Below are 23,771 nucleotides of genomic sequence, written 5' to 3'. Positions count from 1 at the left end.
ACTACTCACAGACTGGACCGGGCGCTGACATTGGCGCCCGGTGATCATCAGATTTGACGACGCTGATTGGCTGAAATTATGTTTCGGCATCATAGTTTACAGATAGCAACAGTCAGCTGCTAGTGGCTGCTGCTGCACTGGTTGAGGGCTCTTTTCTTACCGCCCAGACGAGAGAGGGTAATGACCATAGACTGTATATATGAAGGTAATGACACATGGGCAAGGCCAGGCAGGAAACATGTGACTTATCAGTAACTTTAGACATCGTCGTAACACAATTTTAAACGAGATTTTATTGTAGATTATACATTTTACTGATACCAATTATATAATATTTACCTTGTTTATTAAAAATAAAATAAAAGAATATTTTTTGTAATATATTTTTTATTTTGTATGTGGGAAGAGGTGGGGCGGCCGCCACTGGTCACATCCATCTGTAACTCTCATGCTCCAACATACTGTACGTGATTAAGCGGTTGACCAATCACAACAGAGCCGGCCAGCTAACCAATCAGAGCAGACTGGGCTCTGGTTTCAGACAGAGGGTGAAAAGAGGTGCTGCAGCACAGGCAGTATGAGTAAAGAGCTTTTTGAACATTAAAGCATGTAGAGACACTACATACTGATATACACCTGAACATCAGCAGGAGAGGACTCTTTAAAGTAGAGACACTACATACTGATATACACCTGAACATCAGCAGGAGAGAACTCTTTAAAGTAGAGACACTACATACTGATATACACCTGAACATCAGCAGGAGAGGACTCTTTAAAGTAGAGACACTACATACTGATATACACCTGAACATCAGCAGGAGAGGACTCTTTAAAGTAGAGACACTACATACTGATATACACCTGAACATCAGCAGGAGAGGACTCTTTAAAGTAGAGACACTACATACTGATATACACCTGAACATCAGCAGGAGAGGACTCTTTAAAGTAGAGACACTATATACTGATATACACCTGAACATCAGCAGGAGAGGACTCTTTAAAGTAGAGACACTACATACTGATATACACCTGAACATCAGCAGGAGAGGACTCTTTAAAGTAGAGACACTACATACTGATATACACCTGAACATCAGCAGGAGAGGACTCTTTAAAGTAGAGACACTACATACTGATATACACCTGAACATCAGCAGGAGAGGACTCTTTAAAGTAGAGACACTATATACTGATATACACCTGAACATCAGCAGGAGAGGACTCTTTAAAGTAGAGACACTACATACTGATATACACCTGAACATCAGCAGGAGAGGACTCTTTAAAGTAGAGACACTACATACTGATATACACCTGAACATCAGCAGGAGAGGACTCTTTAAAGTAGAGACACTACATACTGATACACACCTGAACATCAGCAGGAGAGGACTCTTTAAAGTAGAGACACTACGTACTGATATACACCTGAACATCAGCAGGAGAGGACTCTTTAAAGTAGAGACACTACATACTGATATACACCTGAACATCAGCAGGAGTTTTTGACTGAATCAATATATCAAGTTGTTTTATTTGTTATTAATTTTAAGAAATTATTCTTTTGAAATACGTATTCAATCTTTTATGACTGTAAACAAAAGTGGTTGCTCACTCTCTCCTTGAGGTCATGTTGTAAGTAAAGCTTTTATATATTCTTTTATAAATAAAAACGATCATTGTAGAGAAAGCCGATTGATCCGGTTGATAGCTTTTATAATATCAATGTTTCTTTAAACCCCATGATATCCATCACACCACAAATGAAAATGACACAGTAGTTATTACAAAAACTTTATTAGGATCTCCCTCTTTACAATACAACACAAATCAAAAAGATAACAACTTGGTGGTGTGTGTGTGTTTCTGCTTTAGTTTCATGTGGAAATCAGCATTTCCCCAACATTTCTTAAACGGCACGCCTTCATTTCTAAACTGTATGTAAAGATGTTGGTCAGTGTGTGACTGAGGAACTCTACATGCTGTTGGAGAGTTAACAAGTGTGTACTTTCATCCTGTTCACTATTTAAAGCAGGTCTTCATTTATTGGGGGTTTTTGAGTTACATAGCTAAACAAAATGGAGTCTTCTCAGCGGGTCGAACACATGGCGCGACACAGGGAGCACACACACATCGTCGTCAGATTCACATGTTACTTCTTGCCAGATTTCTTGATGCCAGTGCCGCCTGCAGGGAAAACACAACAGGAAAACAGGTCAATTAAAAAAGGTATACGATAAGGGATGCTGTCTTTTTACAGAACATGAATGGATGTATTTGTGTTGTATAACAAAAAGCTGCATGTTCAGCTAGATACACTTGGGGTGTGTGTGTGTATATAAAAACAGAGTGGAAACTGAATTTCCCCCTCGAGTTAAATAAAGGTTAATCTTCTGTCTTCCTCTGAACCAAGAAAATGTAAAAAACGAAAGGTTAATATTTGTGCGCGTAAGAAAACTTCTAACATGACCGATGGATCAAGTGGTAAGAATGGTGGCTGATTTTTATGTTTACTAGGGATGGGAATTTGAAAGCAAATGTATATTCGAATATTCGACCCCTAAAAAAAAACGTTTAACCGAAATGTACATATCCTATAAAAAATAAAAAAAGTGAGAGAAACATTTTTACAAAAATGTTTTTTAATTTTGAAAAATAAATAAATACATGTTGAATTTGTCAAATGTATTGAACTGGTGATCAGTTTGAACAGTTGACAGCTATTGGGCTACAGCTTTCATGCTTCAAACATAACTTGCTTTTCTGATGGATTTGGACATAAACGCGAGTGAAGTCTAACCGGACGCGAGAGAGAGATCTGCAGCTCTGCCCGCTGTGAGGGGCCGGTGAGCGGAGCAACACACAGACCTAGACCCAACACACTTAGCTATGGCACTGTCGTATACATTGAATTATTCCATTTGATAATATGTAATCAACCTAGACACCGCTCCCAAAAAAAAATTACTACAATAAAAAGATTCATATTCGAACACCTGAATAATCATTCCCATCCCTAGTTTGTACATACATTGCTGAAAGTAGACATTTTGTTTTCATAATAAAAAGGTAATTTGAGGTTTTTAAGAGTCAAATTAGCTTTAAACCGGTGTAGAAATATCGTGCATAAAACACATTTTAAGCTTTCTTACTAACGTATATTAAAACGTGTGTATATGTACAGTATTGTGGACAATATGTCTTAACAGTAACAGAACTAATTTAGCAGATAATGTAAGTATTTATCTCACATTATAGGGTTACTTTTACCCATGAATTATGGGAACATTACTTCAATATTGCAGAATGTTAAGATGGAGCTTATTTAAAATGTCTTTACCTCTTGGTGGCTTAATAACACATTATGAATAATATGCTAATTTAGATTTTGTATGTATAATCGTAATATGAAAGGTAACTAAAACATAAATAAGTACTTTCCATTAGGACTACGTAGCGGCATACATCTGGGGATATTATGTGTTTATTCTCACAGGTTTAATTAGATATTTAGAATTAGTTTTTGTTCGATCTGAGCCACTGTCTGCCACACATCTTCACAATTAAACTACCAAATAAATTAACAGTGCATCTAGAAACTACAGTGTCACAAAACGTAAAACACTATTGTCGTAAGTGTTTAGATATGTTGTACACTCCTAGTAACTAGAGGAGTAATCCCGTGTACCCCTGGCATTAAGCATCAACATGACTTTAAATGTATTTATGGCATGTTAGTATTGTTGTAAAAGCAGCGTTTCCGCCAGGGGGGCTTCTTGCCGTCATGCGACGCTCTTATTCAACTCGGAACGCCCTGAACTCGAGCCGATGGCGTCCAAAAAATAAATAATTCGAGAGAAGATCGAGAGTTTTTATCGCTTGATATGACGAAAAGGAAAAAGGGCAAGGACATCCCTCTGTTGGAGGGGCAAAGGACTCTGGTGGGATTATTTTCGCTACCAGCAAAGCGTGTTCCTGTGACGGAAAGTGTACCGCCGGCGAGCCTTGACCGGGGATGCTATTGGAGCACGCGCGTGAACTGCGAGCACCGGAACCTCGCAGCGGCGAAACTGAGGCTCCGTGGTAAACTGTGGTAACATGAAGCGCCGCTTGGGAGCCGGTTCCTCTTAGTGAGCCGAGCCAAATGATCCGGCTTACTAAAAAGAGCCGGAATTCCCATCACTAATACGTAAAGAGATAGTATCTATAACTTAAGGGACGGCTCAATTCAAAACACGTGACGCACCCGCCCCCCCGGCTCTCGGGTGGACGCCCTCAGCCCTGGTCTGGCAGAAACACTGTGTAAAAGACACTGAAACTATGTGAAACGGTTCCTTAAATAAGCAACACATGTAGTGCATCGATGTGTTTCTAGTCTTACACATAGGTCCTTTTCCTGAAGCTTTGGTCTTCAACGCTTCCAACGCCTTCTGTTCCTCCTTCTGCTTCTGCTTGAAGGCAACTTCATCCTACACACACAACATATATGTTATTATGAGCATGCCTTTATCTAATAGTGTTGTATTTGTTGTCTCTGACTTTACTATTGCTGTAACTATGCAAATGTCTATATTCTCATACTTACATCATCCATTTCCTTGTTCTGTTTCTTGGGCGCCTTCAGGGGCTTCTTTTTGCCTCCTGTGGAACAAAGATAATACATGTTATAAAAGATGAATAATAAATAGATATTGTCACGGCTGCAGTCCTCTGATGAATCAGAAAATGCTGAGTGTTAAACAAACACATAGATAAGACCTGCTATTTAATATGACATGAATCCAGAGCCTTAAAATATCACGATTGTTCCACATATTACATTTTAATTAAAATTGTCTGTTGCCAGTTAACACAATAAGAAACGAGGGAAATACACTTAATATTTGGTTTAAATTCACTATTCTAAGACTATTTATGAGCTAAATGTTACAGACGATGGCCATGATTCAAATATATACATCATTTAATTTATGCATACCCTTCCTGACAAGCAGAAACATATTAAAGTGTTAAGATTTCGAACGTGGTTTGGTGAAGAAAGAAGTCAACTCATGCTTTTGCCTTAAAGTATCGCGAGAGTTACACATTTTAGATGAAAGCAACATTTTAACACGATAAGAAAAAGAGGAAAAATCCACTTAATGTTTTATTAATATTTCCTATAACACCACAATGTATGAGCCGAATGTTGCAGACAATCTCAGTGGTTCTAATATGATCTAAAAACATATATGTTTCAATGTATACACTGACTAACAAGCACATAATTAATCACTGCGGCATATTCTAAACGTGGTTTGGTGCAAGCAATGACGTCATGAGACTCATGCTCTCGTTAGCATGCCAAGCTAACCCACCCAGTAAAATACGCTGCCTGCTGACAGAAACACATACATATATATTTTATGATGACTATCAGATAAAAATCACTTCTCACCTTCTCTTCCGGACATTTTAAATCGGATTCGCAGTAGTTTTTAAGGAGAGAAAAATATGTTTTGTGTTCTGCTGCCAGTTGTTAATGCGCGCTCTCAGGACCCCACAGTGAACTATAAACTGGAAGAAGAAGGACCGTTATATGCCTGAATGAAAATCAACCGTCACCAGCGCCGACCGTTGAAGCAGATTTTTGAAAACGGTCGTAGTGGCCAAACTGTGGTACTACAGCCCCAGTGACGTCACGTTGGCCAAAAATGACTTTTCCCCGTTGACCTACATTGGGGGAAGAGACATCTGTAGATCAGCGTCTTATTTTTTTTTAGATAAATTAACTACCCAGCACGAACGCTTTTATCGCCGTTATTTAAATCAATAGGGTATAACATTTAAAAAATGCGCTAAAAGCTGAATCAAGAGTTATTTCGCCTTGACTGAGCCGAGAGCGGGGATATCGGGGGTGGGGCTCAATGGAAACTCAACTGCGCATGCTCCATAAGCAAAACGACCCGGATGCTGATGATGCATTTCTGGCTTCACGCGCCACCGAGCAACTGTCATAGGAATGAACGTCACCGCTCTTTATACATCCATAATGCTAACGAGTTAGCCCAAATAAACGGCGTCCTTGTGACATGTATGCTCTGACAACACTGAGGACAACAGGTATATGCTTTACTTCCTTGTAATGTGAGGGAAACCATCACATATTCTGTGTATAATACTTTAAAGCGAGTAACTGGTAACAACGTGGAGCTAAAGGCTAGCTGGGGATGAAGCAGGAAATACACAGAAGTGACAGATAACCTTGGAGGAAAATCGCTATTCAAGTTATATGAATTATGTTACACCCTTTAAACATCATTATTATCCTATAACTGGTTATTGAGTTGGTTTATCAGTCAGTATTAGTGGTTTGATGATGATAGGTCACCATGTGGGAAGTCTTTCATCATGTTTTGAGTGCAAAATGCATATTAATCAGGTTTTCTCTTTTAGTTAAAAATATGAATAAGAAATTGCATATTTGTGGAATTGTGGAATTTTCTCCCACATATAAAGTTGAAATCCAACACTTATCAAATAAACTAAACTTATGTAACCCTTAATGTTCCCAAAACATATATTTAATTAGTCAAAAAGTTGGTTTAAAATATGTATATAGGATAAGGATAAGTAGGATAAGAAGTCCTCAGCCATGTAGATAGATAAATAATGTATTCATCCCAAATTGGGAAATTAAGCAGCAGTGTTGTCAAGCATTAGACATGAGTTAAAAGTATTTAAAATATAGAATAAGATACAAATACAATAATAAAAAAAAAAATCAACATTAACAGCAAATATAGACATATTAAAGTAAATACATTTATCACTGGAGTATTTAAAAAAATATACAATATTAAGAAAATACTGAATAAATACTGAATAAATGTGTAATATTTAACTGTTTTCTCCCAGGTTCATGTTCCAGATTATGTTCAATAGCAGTGAAACAGAAGCGTTGACAGTTTTCAAGCTGCACTCCTGACTGCTGCAATGAGGTACTTCTACTAAATGTCGTCCATCGGAAAAAGCTGATTTATCTGACGGCTGAATTTGAGGATTAACAACATTACTGGACTTAAAATCACACTGCACATTTTACATTTATATTCAATCTAATTATGTAATATTCCATTCCTCACATACTTATGTATATATAATATCCTGCTTTATATTTTGTTACTGCAAATTTGTAATTCAACATGTATATTTTCTAGTTTTTTTAATGCTATTTGATTTCTATTGAGATGTTTACATTTTGGATTGTTTATTTTCTAGTCTTTGAATTTTTATTGTAAGGCAAGGCAAGGCAAGTTTATTTATATAGCACTTTTCAACACAAGGCAATTCAAAGTGCTTTACAAAAAATGAAAGACATTAAGAAAAAGGCATTTAAAATCAGTCATTAAAAAGAAAAGCTAATAAAATAAACATTAAAAGAAAAAGTACATGGATAAAAGTTACAGTGCAGTCTAAGATATGAATAGTTCAATTAAAAGCAGCGACAAAAAGAAAAGTCTTCTTGCTGGATTTAAAAGTAGTCTGAGTTGCACCTGCAGGTTTCTGGGAGTTTGTTCCAGATATTTGGAGCATAATAACTGAACGCTGCTTCTCCATGTTTAGTTCTGACTCTGGGGACAGAAAGCTGACCAGTCCCTGAAGACCTGAGAGATCTGGATGGTTCATAATTTAGCAGGAGGTCAGAAATGTATTTTGGGCCTAAACCATTCAGTGCTTTATAAACCAGCAGCAGTATTTAGAAATCTATTCTTTGACACACAGGAAGCCAGTGTAAAGACTTCAGAACAGGAGTGATGTGATCCACTTTCTTAGTGTTAGTGAGGACTCGAGCAGCGGCGTTCTGAATCAGCTGCAGCTTCCTAATAGATGTTTTAGTGAGACCTGTGAAGACACCATTGCAGTAGTCGAGTCTACTGAAGATAAAAGCATGGACAAGTTTTTCCAGATCCTGCTGTGACATTAGTCTTTTAATCCTAGATATGTTCTTTATGTGATAGTAGGCTGATTTAGTAACAGTTTTAATGTGACTGTTGAAACTCAGGTCAGAGTCCATGACTACACCTAGATTTCTGGCTTTATCTGTTGTTTTGAACATTGCAGACTGAAGCTCAGCGCTAACTTTTATACGTTCTGACTTGGCTCCAAAAACCTTTACCTCAGTTTTATCTTTGTTTAATTGGAGAAAGTTCTGACACATCCAGTCATTGATTTGTTCAATGCACTTACTCAGTGTTTGAATTGGAGCATAGTCTCCTGGTGAAATTGTTACGTACATTTGTGTGTCATCTGCATAGCTATGGTAACTTATTTTGTTGTTTTTCATTATCTGAGCCAGTGGTAGCATGTAGATGTTAAAGAGAAGAGGCCCCAAGATGGAGCCTTGAGGAACCCCACATGTCATATTTGTCAACTCAGATGTGTATTTACCTTTTAGAAACAAAGTTGTTTCTGTCCTTTAAGTAGGATTCAAACCAATTCAGAACTGTTTCCGAAAGTCCCACCCAGTTTTCCAGTCGGTCTAGTAATATGCGGTGGTCAACAGTGTCAAACGCAGCACTGAGATCTAATAATACTAACACTGAAGTTCTGCCACTGTCTGTGTTTAAGTGGATGTCATTAAAGACCTTTACAAGAGCAGTCTCAGTGCTGTGGTTTGGACGAAAGCCTGACTGGAACACATCGAAACAGTTATTTAAATGCAAGAAATTACTCAACTGTTGAAAAACAACTGTTTCAATGATTTTACCTAGAAATGGCAGGTTTGATATGGGCCTGTAATTGTTCATTACTGAAGCATCTAGATTATTCTTTTTTAAGAGCGGTTTAATGACTGCAGTTTTCAGGGCCTGTGGAAAAATACCTGAGTGAAGAGATTTGTTTACTATATGAAGTAGATCTGAGGCCATGCAAGGCAAAACATCTTTGAAAAATCCTGTTGGAATAATATCAAGGCAGCAAGAGGAGGATTTCAGAAGTTGAATAATGTCCTCTAGGTTTTTATCATTAATCTGATGGAATTGTGTCATGGTGTTTGAATTGATGTTAAGTGGAGATAGGGACAACACATTTGCTGTACCGGATGCAGAGGCACTGACTGCTTGTCTGATTTTCTGAATGTTGTCAGTGAAGAAGGCAAAGTCATTGCACGCCCTGGTGGATAGAAATTCAGAGGCTACTGACACTGGGGGGTTAGTTAGTCTGTCGACGGTAGCAAACAAGGCACGTGCGTTGTTTTTGGTAATGATGTCAGAGAACGATTGTCGTGCGTTTTTCAATTCCAAATTATAAAGGCCAAGTCTCTCTTTATAGATTTCAAAGTGAACCTGGAGATTTGTTTTTCGCCACCTGCGTTCAGCTTTTCGACACTCTTTTCTCTGCTCTCACGGTCATGGCCTTTCTCCATGGAGATATTTTCTTGCCAGACACTTCCTTTAACCTAGTTGGAGCAATGGCATCTATAACATTTTTTATTTTTGAATTAAAATGATCTACTAGCTCATTTACTGAGATGTTAGCAGGGGCAAGTGTGGAAGAGAAATTCTGAGTAAACATTTCCCTAGTATTTTCAGTTAAATATCGCTTTGTGGTTACCTCTTTTTGAACATTTTTGTGAACAGAAATAGAGCTCTCAAAGAAAACACAGCAATGGTCAGAGAGTGCAACATCAGTCACCACAACCTCAGAGATATTCAGACCCTTTGAGATAATTAAGTCCAGAGTGTGCCCCTTATTGTGCGTGGGCTCCGTCACATGCTGAGTCAGTCCATAGCTATCAAGAACACAAAACAGTTCTTTAGCCCCTCTGTCCTGGGGGTTGTCAACATGGATGTTAAAATCACCAACAATGACTAGACGGTCAAAGTCAATACACACTATAGACAGCAGTTCAGTAAAGTCATCAAAAAAGCTTGCACAGTATTTGGGTGGTCTATAGATATTTAGGAACAGAGCTCGAGAGGAGCATTTCAGCTGAAGGGCCACATATTCAAAAGAATCAAAGTTTCCATAAGATGTCTTCCTGCATTGAAGGGAATCATTGAACAGAATAACAACTCCACCCCCTTTCTTATGCATTCTTTCCTGACTCATAAAACTAAAGTTGGGAGGGGTTGATTCGATAAGAACAGCTGCACTGTTATTTTGTTCAATCCAAGTTTCTGTTAAAAACATAAAATTGAGATTGTGCTCAGTGATAAAATCATTGATTAAAAATGTTTTTCCTGCCAAAGACCTGACATTTAATAAAGCTAGTTTAAGTTTGTTAAACACACTATCAGTCATGTTTTTTGTAACAAGCTGTGGCTGACATGGAATCACTGCTAAATTAGATACACTCACACAAACGTTTGAGCGCTTCCTGTTTCTATGATTCACCGCTCTCAATCTATTACCTATCAACACAGATATCGGCAAAGCTACAGGCAGGCAGGGCCCCGGCATGTCCTGGAAAGAGTTGAGAGTGCCATACGCCCTTGAGCCTGGACCCAGCACATATCAGTTTGCAGCGTTTAGTACACACACATCCTTATCAGGCTTCGGAGACTGCAGATGCCCCCTCGAAGGGAGGGGAGGCGGCCGACGCAGGCACGGTGATGGAGACGTGGGAGATGGTGCGGGGGTAGAGGACATGCTGCCTGGGGGGGCAGGTGGTTGACGTAGGCACGGTGATGAAGACGGGGGAGATGGTGCGCGTCTCCGCGGTGATTTTGGTGGGCGTCGTTGAGGAGCGGGGGTAAAGGGACATGCTTGCCAGCCCTGCGTATCGCCTTCGTTTGGTCTTTGAACTCCAGGAAAGGAATCGGTGCCAACCCTCTGTATCTCCTTCATGTGTTCAAACGATCCCCAGGAGGGTGGGCGAGGGTGAAAGGGTGAACGGAGTATCCTCAAAGGCGTTGACAGGGGGGGGTTGACGGGCAGTGGAGACTCCTCCATGTGTCTCCAATAATCAGAACATTCCTCAGGCGGGTGCAGTGATAATTCTTCAGGGTTTTCTGAGCGATGTGTTGTGTCTTTCTCCTGTTTTGATTCCTCTTGCCGCTTGTCCTTGGCAGAGGGAACAGATTGATGACGCAGGCAGTTGAATATGTTAGAGATAAACTGGCATTATTGTATAATGCCATGTCTTTTTATGCTGTACTTCTTATCTTATCTTGCTAAGTATAACAATTACAGAGAAGACATTAACTGCTGATTGATATTGATGCACTCTCTTGATGCCATTCTTTTAATTTCTTAATTAGTAATGTTTCCAAATCGTGATGTCCTTCCAGTTAGTTGCCGCTTTTGTGTAAATCCCATGTCTTACTTAATTGTTTTTGGGCTTCAGATATAGCAGGTTCTGAGTAGGTCACATTTTAAATGTTGCAGAATCTTCTCACCATATTTAGCAACTTTTCAGACTCTTATCAGCTGTATTATTAAAAAGAGACTGGGGACATATTTAGCAACTGCCTTCACTGTTCCAGGTACAGAGGAGCTCAGATCTGCCTCCGGACTCGTGGCGCTTGTTGTCTTTCTCGCCTCTTCCTGCCCGGCAGAATCTCTCTGATCCGGACCTACAGCGCTCACCATCAGCCTGGCTCTCCTCCCACCCCTCCACAAACCCCACCAATTAACCCCACCCCTCCTGATGGGAAGGGCAACGCTGAGGTAGTAAAGGAGCGCGCCCTGGCTGCGTTACAGGTACAAACTAATATATTACAACTGATTTAAACATATTTTATGGACCATATACAACATCAACTGATTGCTTCGTCTTAAGTATATAAATATATCACCTAAAAAGGTTGAAAATGTATTGGTGTTAAAATGAATGTTCTTCTTTAACTGTTTATAATCAAGATGGTTGTTGAAGTTTTTGTCTATATTTAATTAAATGTACGCCCCTGTCAGAATGTATTTGTCGAGCTACCCTCACATCTTCCCTAACATTTAGATTATAGGTTAAGCTAGTTTATATTTCAGGCTGCTGTTGCATATTACCATTGCATTGTCTTATTTCATTCACACTGATTCCCCTTCAGACCTCTGCCAGGTTGCAAAATACAACGGGGTATTAAATAGGGTTGTGCATCTTCACTGGTCTCACGATTCGATATCCCGATGCATCACGATTTTTTTCATGTAATCGTTTATTCCGCAGGGACAATGCTCTGTAGTGAACACTTAAACATTCAAATGTGTCAAGCGTAACAGTGCCAGATTTAGCTTTGAGCTACTTTCCGTCCGCAGTCCCTCACATAAAACATTTAAGACATTTACATTTTACAAACATAGCAAAAACAAAATACATGATATGCAAAAGTGCAAAATAGCAGCATACACAAGTATTTACCACATGGGGGTACAATATAGCAGCTACGACGTGTGAAGTGCAAAAGCAGATGGAAGTGCTACATAAAGATCCCCCTGTGTTAAAGTGCACTTAGCGGTGATTGCACGTCTGTTTGTTTCTCAACCGTTCTTTGAGTTGACCTTTGAATAGCAATTCATAACAATGCGTTGCATCCTCAATTTTCTATATTACTGCACAGGGCTTTTTTTTCATCTATGAATACATGCACTCAGATAAATATGAACTCCCTTTTTATTATTTAGAAAGTGTGTCAGAAATCAATAACATAAATGTCTTGACATTCAATTATAAACCAAATTAAATCAATTGTATAGCTCTAGCCTCCCTATATCTGTGTGAAATTGCTCCATCCTCAAAAACGAATGCTTCTGCAGCTTCCAGCAACGTCTTCTGCTCAAAGAAGGACACTGAAGGTCCTGAATGTGGCATCACATGACTTGAGTCTGAACACAGCAGACAACAGGAGTATTACAACAGCATACAAACTAAAATAGTGCTTGTGGGTGCACACTTACATTCTCTGTCTTACTGTTACATAAATCCCATGATTGTGTCCTTGGGCAAGACTCTTCACCTGAACTTGCTCCTGTGGGTATTGTCCACAGTACATGACCATTGCATGTATGATATGTGTAATGTGTATTTGTAAAGCGCTTTGAGCATCTGGAAAAGTGCTATAATAAATGTAAGGAATTATTATTATTGTAGGAGATTAAGTTAGCTTCATATCTCAATCAGTGATTAAGTGAATAATAAAGTTTCTATCAGGTTACTATCAGCCTGTCACTCATTATTTTCAGGGAGGGGGCGGGGCTTAGAGGAACAGAGGAGACGGAGATCGCGGAAGCTTTTTCCTCCTGCCTTCACAAACTTTACACACGTATCGTCTGAAAATAGCAAGAGGACATTCATACTCCGCTATCCAAGACTTGACTAAATCCACCAAAAACCTGACATGATTGTAACGCGAATATCTTTTTAAAACACAAATCCCTGTGTGTCTGAGCCGCAGCGACACGGAGTGATCCAGAGCGGGTCCTTCTGCTGTTGGTTCTGGACTGGTGTTCTTGTGTTGGTGGATAAAGCCGACTGCTCCGTGTTTGGAGTCGCTGTCACGTCTGTTCCCTGATCTCTGCGGCACCGACCGATTTGATATTCAAGTGACAGAAAAGAAAACGTTATTGTAAAGCCACGGCCGTAAAATCAGGAAGCAACGTTACTACGCTATAATCGATTATGTTCTGTCACTGCATCGATGCAGAATCGTCCACGTCCGCATCGTAGAAACGGTTAATTTCAACACCCCTGGTATTAAATGTCAATCAATGTGGCCTTAATTGTTTAAAATGTTTCTTGTTGAAACCTGCAGAAAGCCTGTATTAAAACTATTTTAACAGTTTTGTTATAAACACAGCATTATCATCTGAAACGGAAAAATATGACACGAAACTAAACAACTGTCTTCTTTCTCTCTCTTCTCTCTCTCCTCCAGCATGCAGGTGAGTTGGGTCATCAGTGGGGTCAAAGGTCGGCTCAGGCTGCCAGCTCCTCTCTGAACTATTGGTGGGAAAGATATGAGGAGTTTGTCGGGATCAACGAGGTCCGAGTGGCTCAAACCAGAGTCAATGAGGTCAGTGTGAAGCTGTCGGGAAACACTCCCAGCGTGCGTGTCTTATTGCTGCCCTGCGTTTTAGACTTATTCAATTCACGGCTTTATCGTCATGTGCTCAGCAGCTACAGTGTAGGTGTGGCAATGCACAGCTGAAGTCTCAGGCTCCTCCAACAGAGCAACATGAATATATGGAGGACATAGAGTAAATAAGACAGATAAAATAGTGCAAGAGAATACAAATAAAATAGAAATAGTGCAAGGAGAGTCTTTATACAAGTAAATTGAATGTGATATATTAGATAAATAATGTGTAAGTTGCAAACAGAATGTTATGGATGTTCTTTAAAGCAGGGTGACCCCGGGGTCTTAAAAAGTATTGAAGTTGATAAATCAATTTAGCAAAAATGAAGGTTATTAAAAAGTATTAAACAGCATTTTCCAAGATATTACATTGTGTAGCTTGTTTTCAGTAAGTATATCAATGGTCCAAAGAGGTTGTATTCTACAGTCTGCCTGAATGTAATCATTGTAGGTGTGTAGTGTGATTCTGTGTAGTTTATTGATGGCATCCCGTTGGATTTGACGTCATCTGAACAGGACATCGCACGCTCACTGCGTGATAGCGCGCGAAGGCCCGTTTACGCCGGTTGTTAAACAACATCGTTATGGGGAAATGCAAGTCTGCGTCCAAATGGTTGGAAGATAAGGAGGAAGGACAATCAATACTGTATATAGTCAATGTGAGGTAAAGTGTGTCGCCAAGGTAACCGGTTAGAACTCAAAGTGGCGATGAGGTCTTAAAATGTATGGAAAGGGTCTTAAAAAAGGTCTTAAAAGGTTTTACATGTGACTTCAGGATTCCTGCATTTACCCTGTAAAGAGTTCAGGTGTTTAATCGTCTTGTGGGATGAAGCTGTCTCTGAGTCCGGTGGTTTTAGAGCTGAAAAAGGCAGCAGCTTTAGCCTCAAACTAAAGCTGCTGTGTTTTTTTTTAACTCCGGTGAGGTGTTAGTTATTTATTATTGTTATTTTCAGCGATGAATCGGTAGGCTCGTTATCAGCTGCAGAATGAATACACATCTACACGTTAACTCACTGCCTGATCATACAGACATTGCGTTACTCACACTTGAGCTAAAGCAAAAACCATATGACCTGGGGTCTGTCCCAATCAGGTGAAAACACACACCTGAAATACCTTCAGCCCTAAGTAATAGGACTGCGACACACAATTGTGAAAAGCTCAACGTAACTAGATGAGAGTAACACATACGTCACTGCCGGGCAAAAAGTACGGCTCCACCCACTTTTGGGGGAAAACAACGCTGTCATTTGAACGGCGGTCAATTCAAATTCTGAAGTTTTTGCCAATCCGATTAGAAATGTAAGAAAACCGTGGATTTGTGGATCTTCAAAGAGCCCGATTACGATGGCCAGTCAGGGAAACAATTACATTAAGTCATTGGAAATCGACGATTGGACTCGATATATGGTTAAATATAGCAGTAGGCTATTGATGTCCATAGATGAGAGTAACATCTACGTCACTTTACTGCCCCGCGCACTTTTGGGGGAAACAACACTTTCATTTGAACGGCGATCGAGCCTGAAGCCACAGAGATCTTCTGTCACTGTCCTTTCTTCTTAGAGGAAGTTCAGAAACACTGAACTCTGGATTTGTTTTAAAGTTTGAGGTGCAATAAACGACACAGCAGCTTGTTGGCATGATACAACTATTATTTTCCGCCTCGCTCATGAGAGTAACAGCTGGAGAAATTACAGCCTCGCCTACTGATTTGAATGTAACCATATATCGAGCCCGATTGTCGATTTCAAATGATTTAATGTAATTGTTTGCCTGTCTGGCCATCGTAACCGGGCTCTTTGAAGATCCAAACATCCACGGTTTTCTTACATTTCTGATCGGATTGACAAAAACTTGAGAATTTGAATTGACCGCCGTTCAAATGACTGCTTTGTTTTCCCCCAAAAGTGGGCGGGGCCGTCATTTTTGCCCGGAAGTGACGTAGGTGTTGCTCTCATCTATATGAGCTTCATTCAAATTTCTTACAGTTATTATGGACAAATTATGGCATCGTGGTGTTTTAGTCTGTTTTATCCAAATAATCCCTGATCTTACTCCGGTGCTGTGGCTTCTGACTCACTTCATTTTCTTTCCCAAACAATGCTGTAACGCTGCATCCCTTCATATTGAGGTTGCATTTCAGTTTCAGACGTGCAGTGTTCAAACGTAAACGCTCAACATAAAACTAATCTTGCATAATAGACATGGGAACAATACAGCTCCAACAGAAAGGTCCTGAGTGTACGACGACGTGTGTTTGTCCAGGCGGAGTCAGCGTTCATGGTGTCCAGAGGGATGGTGCGCGAGGCTCATGGCAGCCTGGAGGTTCTGCAGGTCCGTCTGAAAGAGGTCCGAGACCGCCTGGACCGGGTCTCCAGAGAAGAGGCTCACTACCTGGAGCTCGCCACGCAGGAGCACAGACTGCTGCAGGTGAGCTGAACGTGCAAATAAACACAGCTGGAGACTAACCAAAAAGGTAGTCGTTTTTTAAGCTTGATTTGATTTATTTCGAACGGGTAATACAATAATACAAAAAATAATAATACAATTAAACAAGAGAATTATGATACTGTACGTAGAGTCAAATTGATACAAATGATATATAAACAAATGATCTACATAATTACACATCCGAAAAGGCGTGGGAAGAAGTTTACACTTATTTAATTCCACCCCTTCTCCCAAAAACTAAATTACTAACATTTTGAATATGGTTAATTTATCTGCTTGTGCTTTTATTGTATTTTTGTTGAATTTGTTAATTTGCATTATTAATTCATTATTAATTATATTCTTGGTCTGTACTTAAAACTGATTTCTAGCATTTCTGCACCATTTTATTTTTTTTGCATGATCTTGTTATCTGCCATATGGCTAATGTTGGGGAATGTTCGTTTGTGTAATGTGATAAATGTAAAACATCAATAAATACATGTTTACAATTTTTTTAAACCCATTTTTTAAGCTTGTTAATAATGTCCCCTTCTCCCCGATAGGAGGAGCGTCGTCTCCGAACGGCGTACGAGAACGCAGAGGGGTCGGAGCGGGAAAAGTTCGCCTTGTTCTCTGCGGGCGTTCGGGCGAGTCACGAGAAGGAGAGAACGAGAGCGGAGAGAACCAAGAACTGGTCCATCATCGGGTCGGTGCTCGGAGCGCTGATCGGGGTCATGGGGTCAACGTACATCAACAGAGTCCGCCTGCAGGTGAGGAGCAAAATGTATTGTTAAAATCTATTTGTTTAAAGGTCACCTGTTACGCAAAATCCTCTTCTCCATGTCTCTCCTACATCAACATGTGTCCTCTCTTCTTCATGTCTCTCCTACATCAACATGTGTCCTCTCTTCTTCATGTCTCTTCTACATCAACATGTGTCCCCTCTTCTTCATGTCTCTCCTACATCAACATGTGTCCCCTCTTCTTCATGTCTCTTCTACATCAACATGTGTCCCCTCTTCTTCATGTCTCTCCTACATCAACATGTGTCCCCTCTTCTTCATGTCTCTTCTACATCAACATGTGTCCCCTCTTCTTCATGTCTCTTCTGCATCAACATGTGTCCCCTCTTCTTCATGTCTCTTCTACATCAACATGTGTCCCCTCTTCTTCATGTCTCTTCTGCATCAACATGTGTCCCCTCTTCTTCATGTCTCCCTACATCAACATGTGTCCCCTCTTCTTCATGTCTCTTCTTCATCAACATGTGTCCCCTCTTCTTCATGTCTCTTCTACATCAACATGTGTCCCCTCTTCTTCATGTCTCTTCTTCATCAACATGTGTCCCCTCTTCTTCATGTCTCTTCTACATCAACATGTGTCCCCTCTTCTTCATGTCTCTTCTACATCAACATGTGTCCCCTCTTCTTCATGTCTCTTTTACATCAACATGTGTCCCCTCTTCTTCATGTCTCTTCTACATCAACATGTGTCCCCTCTTCTTCATGTCTCTTCTACATCAACATGTGTCCCCTCTTCTTCATGTCTCTTCTACATCAACATGTGTCCCCTCTTCTTCTTCATGTCTTGCTTTCAGTCTCTTCTACATCAACATGTGTCCCCCTCTTCTTCATGTCTCTTCTACATCAACATGTGTCCCCTCTTCTTCATGTCTCTTCTACATCAACATGTGTCCCCTCTTCTTCATGTCTCTTCTACATCAACATGTGTCCCCTCTTCTTCATGTCTCTTTCTACATCAACATGTGTCCCCCTCTTCTTCATGTCTCTTCTTACATCAACATGTGTCCCCTCTTCTTCATGTCTCTTCTACATCAACATGTGTCCCCTCTTCTTCATGTCTCTTCTACATCAACATGTGTCCCCTCTTCTTCATGTCTCTTTCTACATCAACATGGTCCCCTCTTCTTCATGTCTCTTCTACATCAACATGTGTCCTCCTCTTCTTCCATGTCTCTTCTACATCAACATGTGTCCCTCTTCTTACATGTCTCTTCTACATCAACAGTGTCCCCTCTTCTTCTGTCTCTTCTACATCAACATGTGTCCCCTCTTCTTCATGTCTCTTCTTACATCAAAATGTGTCCCCCCTCTTCTTCATGTCTCTTCTACATCAACATGTGTCCCCTCTTCTCATGTCTCTTCTACATCAACATGGGTCTCCCTCTTCTTCCTGTCTCTTCTACATCAACATGTGTCCCCTTCTTCATGTCTCTTCTACATCAACATGTGTCCCCTCTTCTCATGTCTCTTCTACATCAACATGTGTCCCCTCTTCTTCATGTCTCTTCTACATCAACATGTGTCCCCTCTTCTCCATGTCTCTTCTACATCAACATGTGTCCCCTCTTCTTCATGTCTCTTCTACATCAACATGTGTCCCCTCTTCTCATGTCTCTTCTACATCAACATGTGTCCCCTCTTCTTCATGTCTCTCTACATCAACATGTGTCCCCTCTTCTCATGTCTCTTCTACATCAAACATGTGTCCCCTCTTCCCTCATGTCTCTTCTACATCAACACGTGTCCCCTCTTCTTCATGTCTCTTCTACATCAACATGTGTCCCCTCTTCTTCATGTCTCTTCTACATCAACATGTGTCCCCTCTTCTTCATGTCTCTTCTACATCAACACGTGTCCCCTCTTCTTCATGTCTCTTCTACATCAACATGTGTCCCCTCTTCTTCATGTCTCTTCTACATCAACATGTGTCCCCTCTTCTTCATGTCTCTTCTACATCAAAATGTGTCCCCTCTTCTTCATGTCTCTTCTACATCAACATGTGTCCCCTCTGTGGAAAGAGACTCTGAAAGTTTCAGGAACAAAGATTCACTCTCTTTTTGATCCATTTCTATAAAAACCTGTCTGAAAATGAGCTGATCAGATTTTGGCCACTTGATGATGTCATCACGATGTTTTGTCTTGTGTAACCATTAGCCAATCAGCAACCAAGGTAACCCCCCCCCCCCCTTATCACCTGAATCTCCTCTAGAGCACCATTGTGTTATTTTTAACCAAATGTCTCTCAGAGGGGCGTGGGGAGGGGCTCCTTATTTTCATCTGAAGTAACAGGCAGAGAATCAGCACTTTGGAAACAGTGCTGAAACAGAGGGGATTATGGGTAATGCTGGAATGATCTGTTTGGTGTTTCAGCCAATCAGAGACAGGCTCTGTATATATCTGAGACCTGTGATATATTGATGAAACACAGTATAATAGGGGACCTTGAATATCTATTTCTTCAAACGCTGTGTATTCTATGATATGAACTCCCGGACATACTGTGAGCAAGGGAGGGAAGACCTGCTCGCTGTGTCTTTTTGATTCACTCAGAGTCCAGGCTTGGCTCACAGATTGTTCTGATTTATTTACTTTATGACAGGATTGTTTCCTTTTGCATACATTTTGATATGTTTCTGTATTAAATATGCTTGTATTTAGAGATGTATCAGCTAGAGATGCACTGATTTTTTTTAAATCTTGTTAGTGCAATTTATGGCTCACCAAATGTAACAGACATTGGTTGAGATTAATTATTATTCAGTAATAATCTGGAGTACAACATCACCTGCCAATCGCGGAAATGCCCCCCAACAGTAGCAACAATCATACAGCACATATAGCCAATGCAATGAACACACACACATTTTCCCTAACCATGTTTAACGCACACACATTTGATCATGCAGCCTAGTGAGCCTACCACACAAAGGTCACATGTTTGTCTCTCTGAAAGCTATACTTGTTTAAACGTCATCGTCATGACATCCTTAGGAGTAGTTAACTAACAAAGGTTAACTGTTTTTATAACCTGAGACCTTCTCTGAACTTCCTCTACCCTCGGTGTCAGCTCACTTCAAATGAATACATCTATTGATAATTCAGAACGACCATTGCCTCTCTAACTGTGTGTGACCTAACTCAGTAACACATCATATGGAATACCATGTGACCTTAATGAATATGCCAGAAATACGCTGTAATAAGGATTATTATGCTTATCTGCCGATTCCCTTCTTTTTTTTCAACTAATGTTTAGTGGACTATCTGGGGGCATCCCTAGAAAACGGCTTGAGACTGATTGAGTGGTGCATCATTAGTAAAGCAGATCTCAAGGACTTTGTATTTGTTGTTTCCACTGACACTTCTTCCTCCTCTCCTCTGGTCTTCAGGAGCTGAAGAACCTGCTGCTGGAGGCTCAGAAAGGTCCGGAGAGTCTTCAGGAAGCTCTCAAAGTCCAGGCAGGAAATCACCGCCTGCAGCAGGACGAGTTTCGCTCGCTCATCGACAGCCTGAGACTCGCTCTGAGCGACGCTTTCTCTCCGCGCGACGTCGTCCTCCTGCAGGACAGCAAACGCACGACATCAGACCCTCCCTCCGTGCCTCTCTCGGCCCTGAAGGAGCTCCACATCAGCAGCAAGAGGACAGAGACACTGCTGGAGAAGCTGCTGCCTCAACTGGGGAACATGGAGGAAGGGATGGGGAGGATGGAGGGGGGGATGATGGTGGTGAAGAAGCTCCTGGAGGACAAACACACTGAGACACACACCAAACCACAGGCTGAACCACAGACTGAACCACACACCGAACCACAGCCGCTGTTAGAAACAACAAAGGAAACGGAGAAAAAGGACCGATGGGAGTCTGAGGTGCTGGTGAGGCGTCTGGAGGAGACTCAGAGAACTCTGGGGGAACGGATCAGGACAAATAATGTTTATAACGCCGTGTTTACGTTCAGCGCCACCGCCATCACCGTGTCGGCCGTCTACCTGCTGCTCAGAGGGAACGCTTAGAGACGCTCACATGCACCGGGACCAGTTATATCGTAGGATTGAATTGACTTTTTATTGGCATTGAGTGTCAAACATTGTCACCGCATATTGTACATTGCATCTTCACACGAAGGACATACATCTGTTCATAGTTCTTTCTAGCAATGACACATCATGACACAAAAAACAGATGAGAAAGAAATTAAGATCAAATAAAAGAACAGTGAACAATTAGGGAGTGGACATGTCTTTACAACCGAGTCCACTTCTCCCAGTTTGTAGTAAATTGCTCCGATGTGTGATATTTATGATCAGAAAGTTCAATAAGTATTTCTCCACCAGGTCTGTGGCAAATTCCCAAAGTATAAAATCTTTCATCTCTAGAGGTATTGTGTCTTTGAATATGTCTTGTAAGGCTATATGATCGGATTTGATGTCAGATTGAGTATGAAATGTCTCGTATCACAACATTTTAGTTTCCAAACGACGCTGTACAACAACAACAACTAATGGACCGTTTAAAAGCAACACATGTGTAGAACGCTAGATAAGACGTGAAGTGAAAGTATTCCAACACATCCGACAAATAAATCAGACGATAATAATCCTGTTAAAGTCAAAACAGCTCCAACAGGGACACTGAGAAGGATCCTGGGTCAATATATCAACACATATCAACTCAAGGAACAAGGAAACAGACATTTATTATTACATTACAACCACGGTCAGACCCTTTGAGACATGCACTGGGACTCATTATATGATACGATACTATGATACTTTATTGTCAGATCAAGTATGAAATGTCTCTTGCATCACAGCAGCTCCATTTGCAATATCAACAAGGACACATGAACACAAGGAACAAGGAAACAGACATTTAACAGATCATTACAACCACTAAAGACAACATGTTGAAAACCCTTCAACGTACGTTTGATCCGAGATTAAACTCCGAATTTAATTTTAGGGTCGACTGGTGCACAGAATAAATGGGTACTAGTGTTGTCTCAATTCAGACACTTCTCTTACTACTCTGTATGTCGTAAACTGTGAACACTTGTCCTCACAGGAAGTGACGATGGCTGCTATTAGCTAGCTAGTTAGCATAGTTAGGGATCCAAATCATTACAGACCGCTTAATCAACCCCAGAAAATCATCGGTGGCTTTTTTACGAGTCTAGTGCAGTGTATATTTGCTATATAGTGAAAACACACTAATACGTTTTATTTGCACTTCTGTTGCGTATCAAATATGGCGGCTGTTGAGTGTTAGAAGTGTCCAGCGTTCAACATTTTTGACCATTATGAGAGCTTCTTCAGGTACTCAAGTCCACTGACTTTTGCCAAACTTTGGATTTGAATGCACTCAAAACAGAAGAAAGCAAATTGAGACGATTGAGTAATTAGAATTCTGTAATAATCTGATTACAGGTGTTTTTCTGCTGTTTACTGCACTTCTCATTGCCTCTACATATTTATCAGATCTCAAGGTGAGTTGTAAGCTAACAGGAGTTTAGTGCTAATTCAAGCTGTGCTGCATTCAATGACACTGTTTCCTAACGTTAAAGAAAATACAAACCTTCACGTTGCAGCTTTCAACACCAGAACTACCTTTTAGATATGTCACGTTAACTAGATGAAAGTGAGCATAATATACAAATAAAACATGAAGGTACATCATTAACTCGCTCTAAAGTAAATCACGGTGTATTTCCTCTGCTTTGGGGCCACAATAACGTTATTTCTCCAACGAGACGTTATCAGACACTTGGACAAACAACCCGTTATGACTCGTCGGTCAGCGTAAACAATTTTTAAAAAGTATTATTCCAGAGTGAAAACGTAGAAAAATGAGATTTAGGTTTTGCCGATTTTAACCTCCAGTACTTGAATGTGTTTTCATGATGATGATGATGATGATGATGATGATCACTGCATTAATGTGCTTTATTGTTTCTTTAATAAAGGACCAAGGATCAAACGAGTGACTGATGAAGAGAGATGCACACATTCAGTATATACAGATGTTTTGTGTTATTGATGAATCTGAATATGTTTCCATTTAAAATGTTAATTTTAGCTTTATAACGGATTGAGGAATCAATAAGTCGATCAGAAGAAAACGAAATGGACATCTAATTTGATTATCAACTAATCACTAAAGTCGTTTTTAAAATGCAGAAATGTCTCAATTATGAAGATGTCCTTGGTTTTTCTCTGTTTTATATCAAAATAAAGGGAATACTTTATTTAAATACATACATTAAGGGTGCATTCACACCTAATAGTGCGCTCTCTGGTGCGCACCAGACCACAGTTTGTTACATTGTTTCATTTTCCAGAAGGTTCGGTTTGCGTTCGGGCAAAACTCAAACGGACTATAAACTTTAAACACAAGTCATGTGCACGGAAATGCTGTTCAACCATTGGTGAGACATTAAGGGGTAAAAACGCAAATCCCGGCAATTTCTACCGGGGCCTCC

The 23,771-nt window shown here is 40.3% G+C and overlaps 2 protein-coding genes across 2 annotated transcripts; one reads left to right on the top strand and one right to left on the bottom strand.

Annotated features, from left to right (window-relative positions):
* Positions 1–1,786: 1,786 nt before the first annotated feature.
* On the bottom strand, positions 1,787–5,668 carry tma7 (translation machinery associated 7 homolog). Its single transcript, XM_034206256.1, has 4 exons — positions 5,444–5,668; positions 4,592–4,647; positions 4,388–4,475; positions 1,787–2,193 (listed from the first exon to the last, which is right to left on the bottom strand). Exons 1-4 carry the CDS (start codon positions 5,457–5,459, stop codon positions 2,159–2,161), a joined length of 195 nt encoding a protein of 64 aa, XP_034062147.1. The 5' UTR covers positions 5,460–5,668; the 3' UTR covers positions 1,787–2,158.
* Positions 5,669–5,981: 313 nt separating this feature from the next.
* On the top strand, positions 5,982–23,269 carry ccdc51 (coiled-coil domain containing 51). The gene is made up of 7 exons (XM_034206288.1): positions 5,982–6,108; positions 6,904–6,986; positions 11,475–11,691; positions 13,857–13,994; positions 16,326–16,490; positions 17,057–17,263; positions 20,686–23,269. The coding sequence occupies exons 2-7, from the start codon at positions 6,982–6,984 to the stop codon at positions 21,304–21,306; spliced, it is 1,353 nt and encodes a 450-aa protein (XP_034062179.1). The 5' UTR covers positions 5,982–6,108; positions 6,904–6,981; the 3' UTR covers positions 21,307–23,269.
* The last annotated feature ends 502 nt before the right edge of the window (positions 23,270–23,771 follow it).

The sequence above is a fragment of the Gymnodraco acuticeps genome, unplaced genomic scaffold, assembly GCF_902827175.1.
Source record: "Gymnodraco acuticeps unplaced genomic scaffold, fGymAcu1.1, whole genome shotgun sequence".
Lineage (NCBI taxonomy): Eukaryota > Metazoa > Chordata > Actinopteri > Perciformes > Bathydraconidae > Gymnodraco > Gymnodraco acuticeps.
Note: the sequence above shows the minus strand (reverse complement) of the source record. Positions and strands in the feature narration are given on the sequence as shown.

What these genes read in the sequence shown, in the direction of transcription:
- ccdc51 (XM_034206288.1), top strand. An exon ending in GCGCCCTGGCTGCGTTACAG is followed by an intron (nt 11,692 to 13,856) that starts GTACAAACTAAT and finishes TCTCTCCTCCAG; the next exon opens with CATGCAGGTGAGTTGGGTCA. An exon ending in TCAACAGAGTCCGCCTGCAG is followed by an intron (nt 17,264 to 20,685) that starts GTGAGGAGCAAA and finishes TCTGGTCTTCAG; the next exon opens with GAGCTGAAGAACCTGCTGCT.
- tma7 (XM_034206256.1), bottom strand. An exon ending in AGAACAAGGAAATGGATGAT is followed by an intron (nt 4,476 to 4,591) that starts GTAAGTATGAGA and finishes TTGTGTGTGTAG; the next exon opens with GATGAAGTTGCCTTCAAGCA. An exon ending in TTCAGGAAAAGGACCTATGT is followed by an intron (nt 2,194 to 4,387) that starts GTAAGACTAGAA and finishes TTTTCCCTGCAG; the next exon opens with GCGGCACTGGCATCAAGAAA.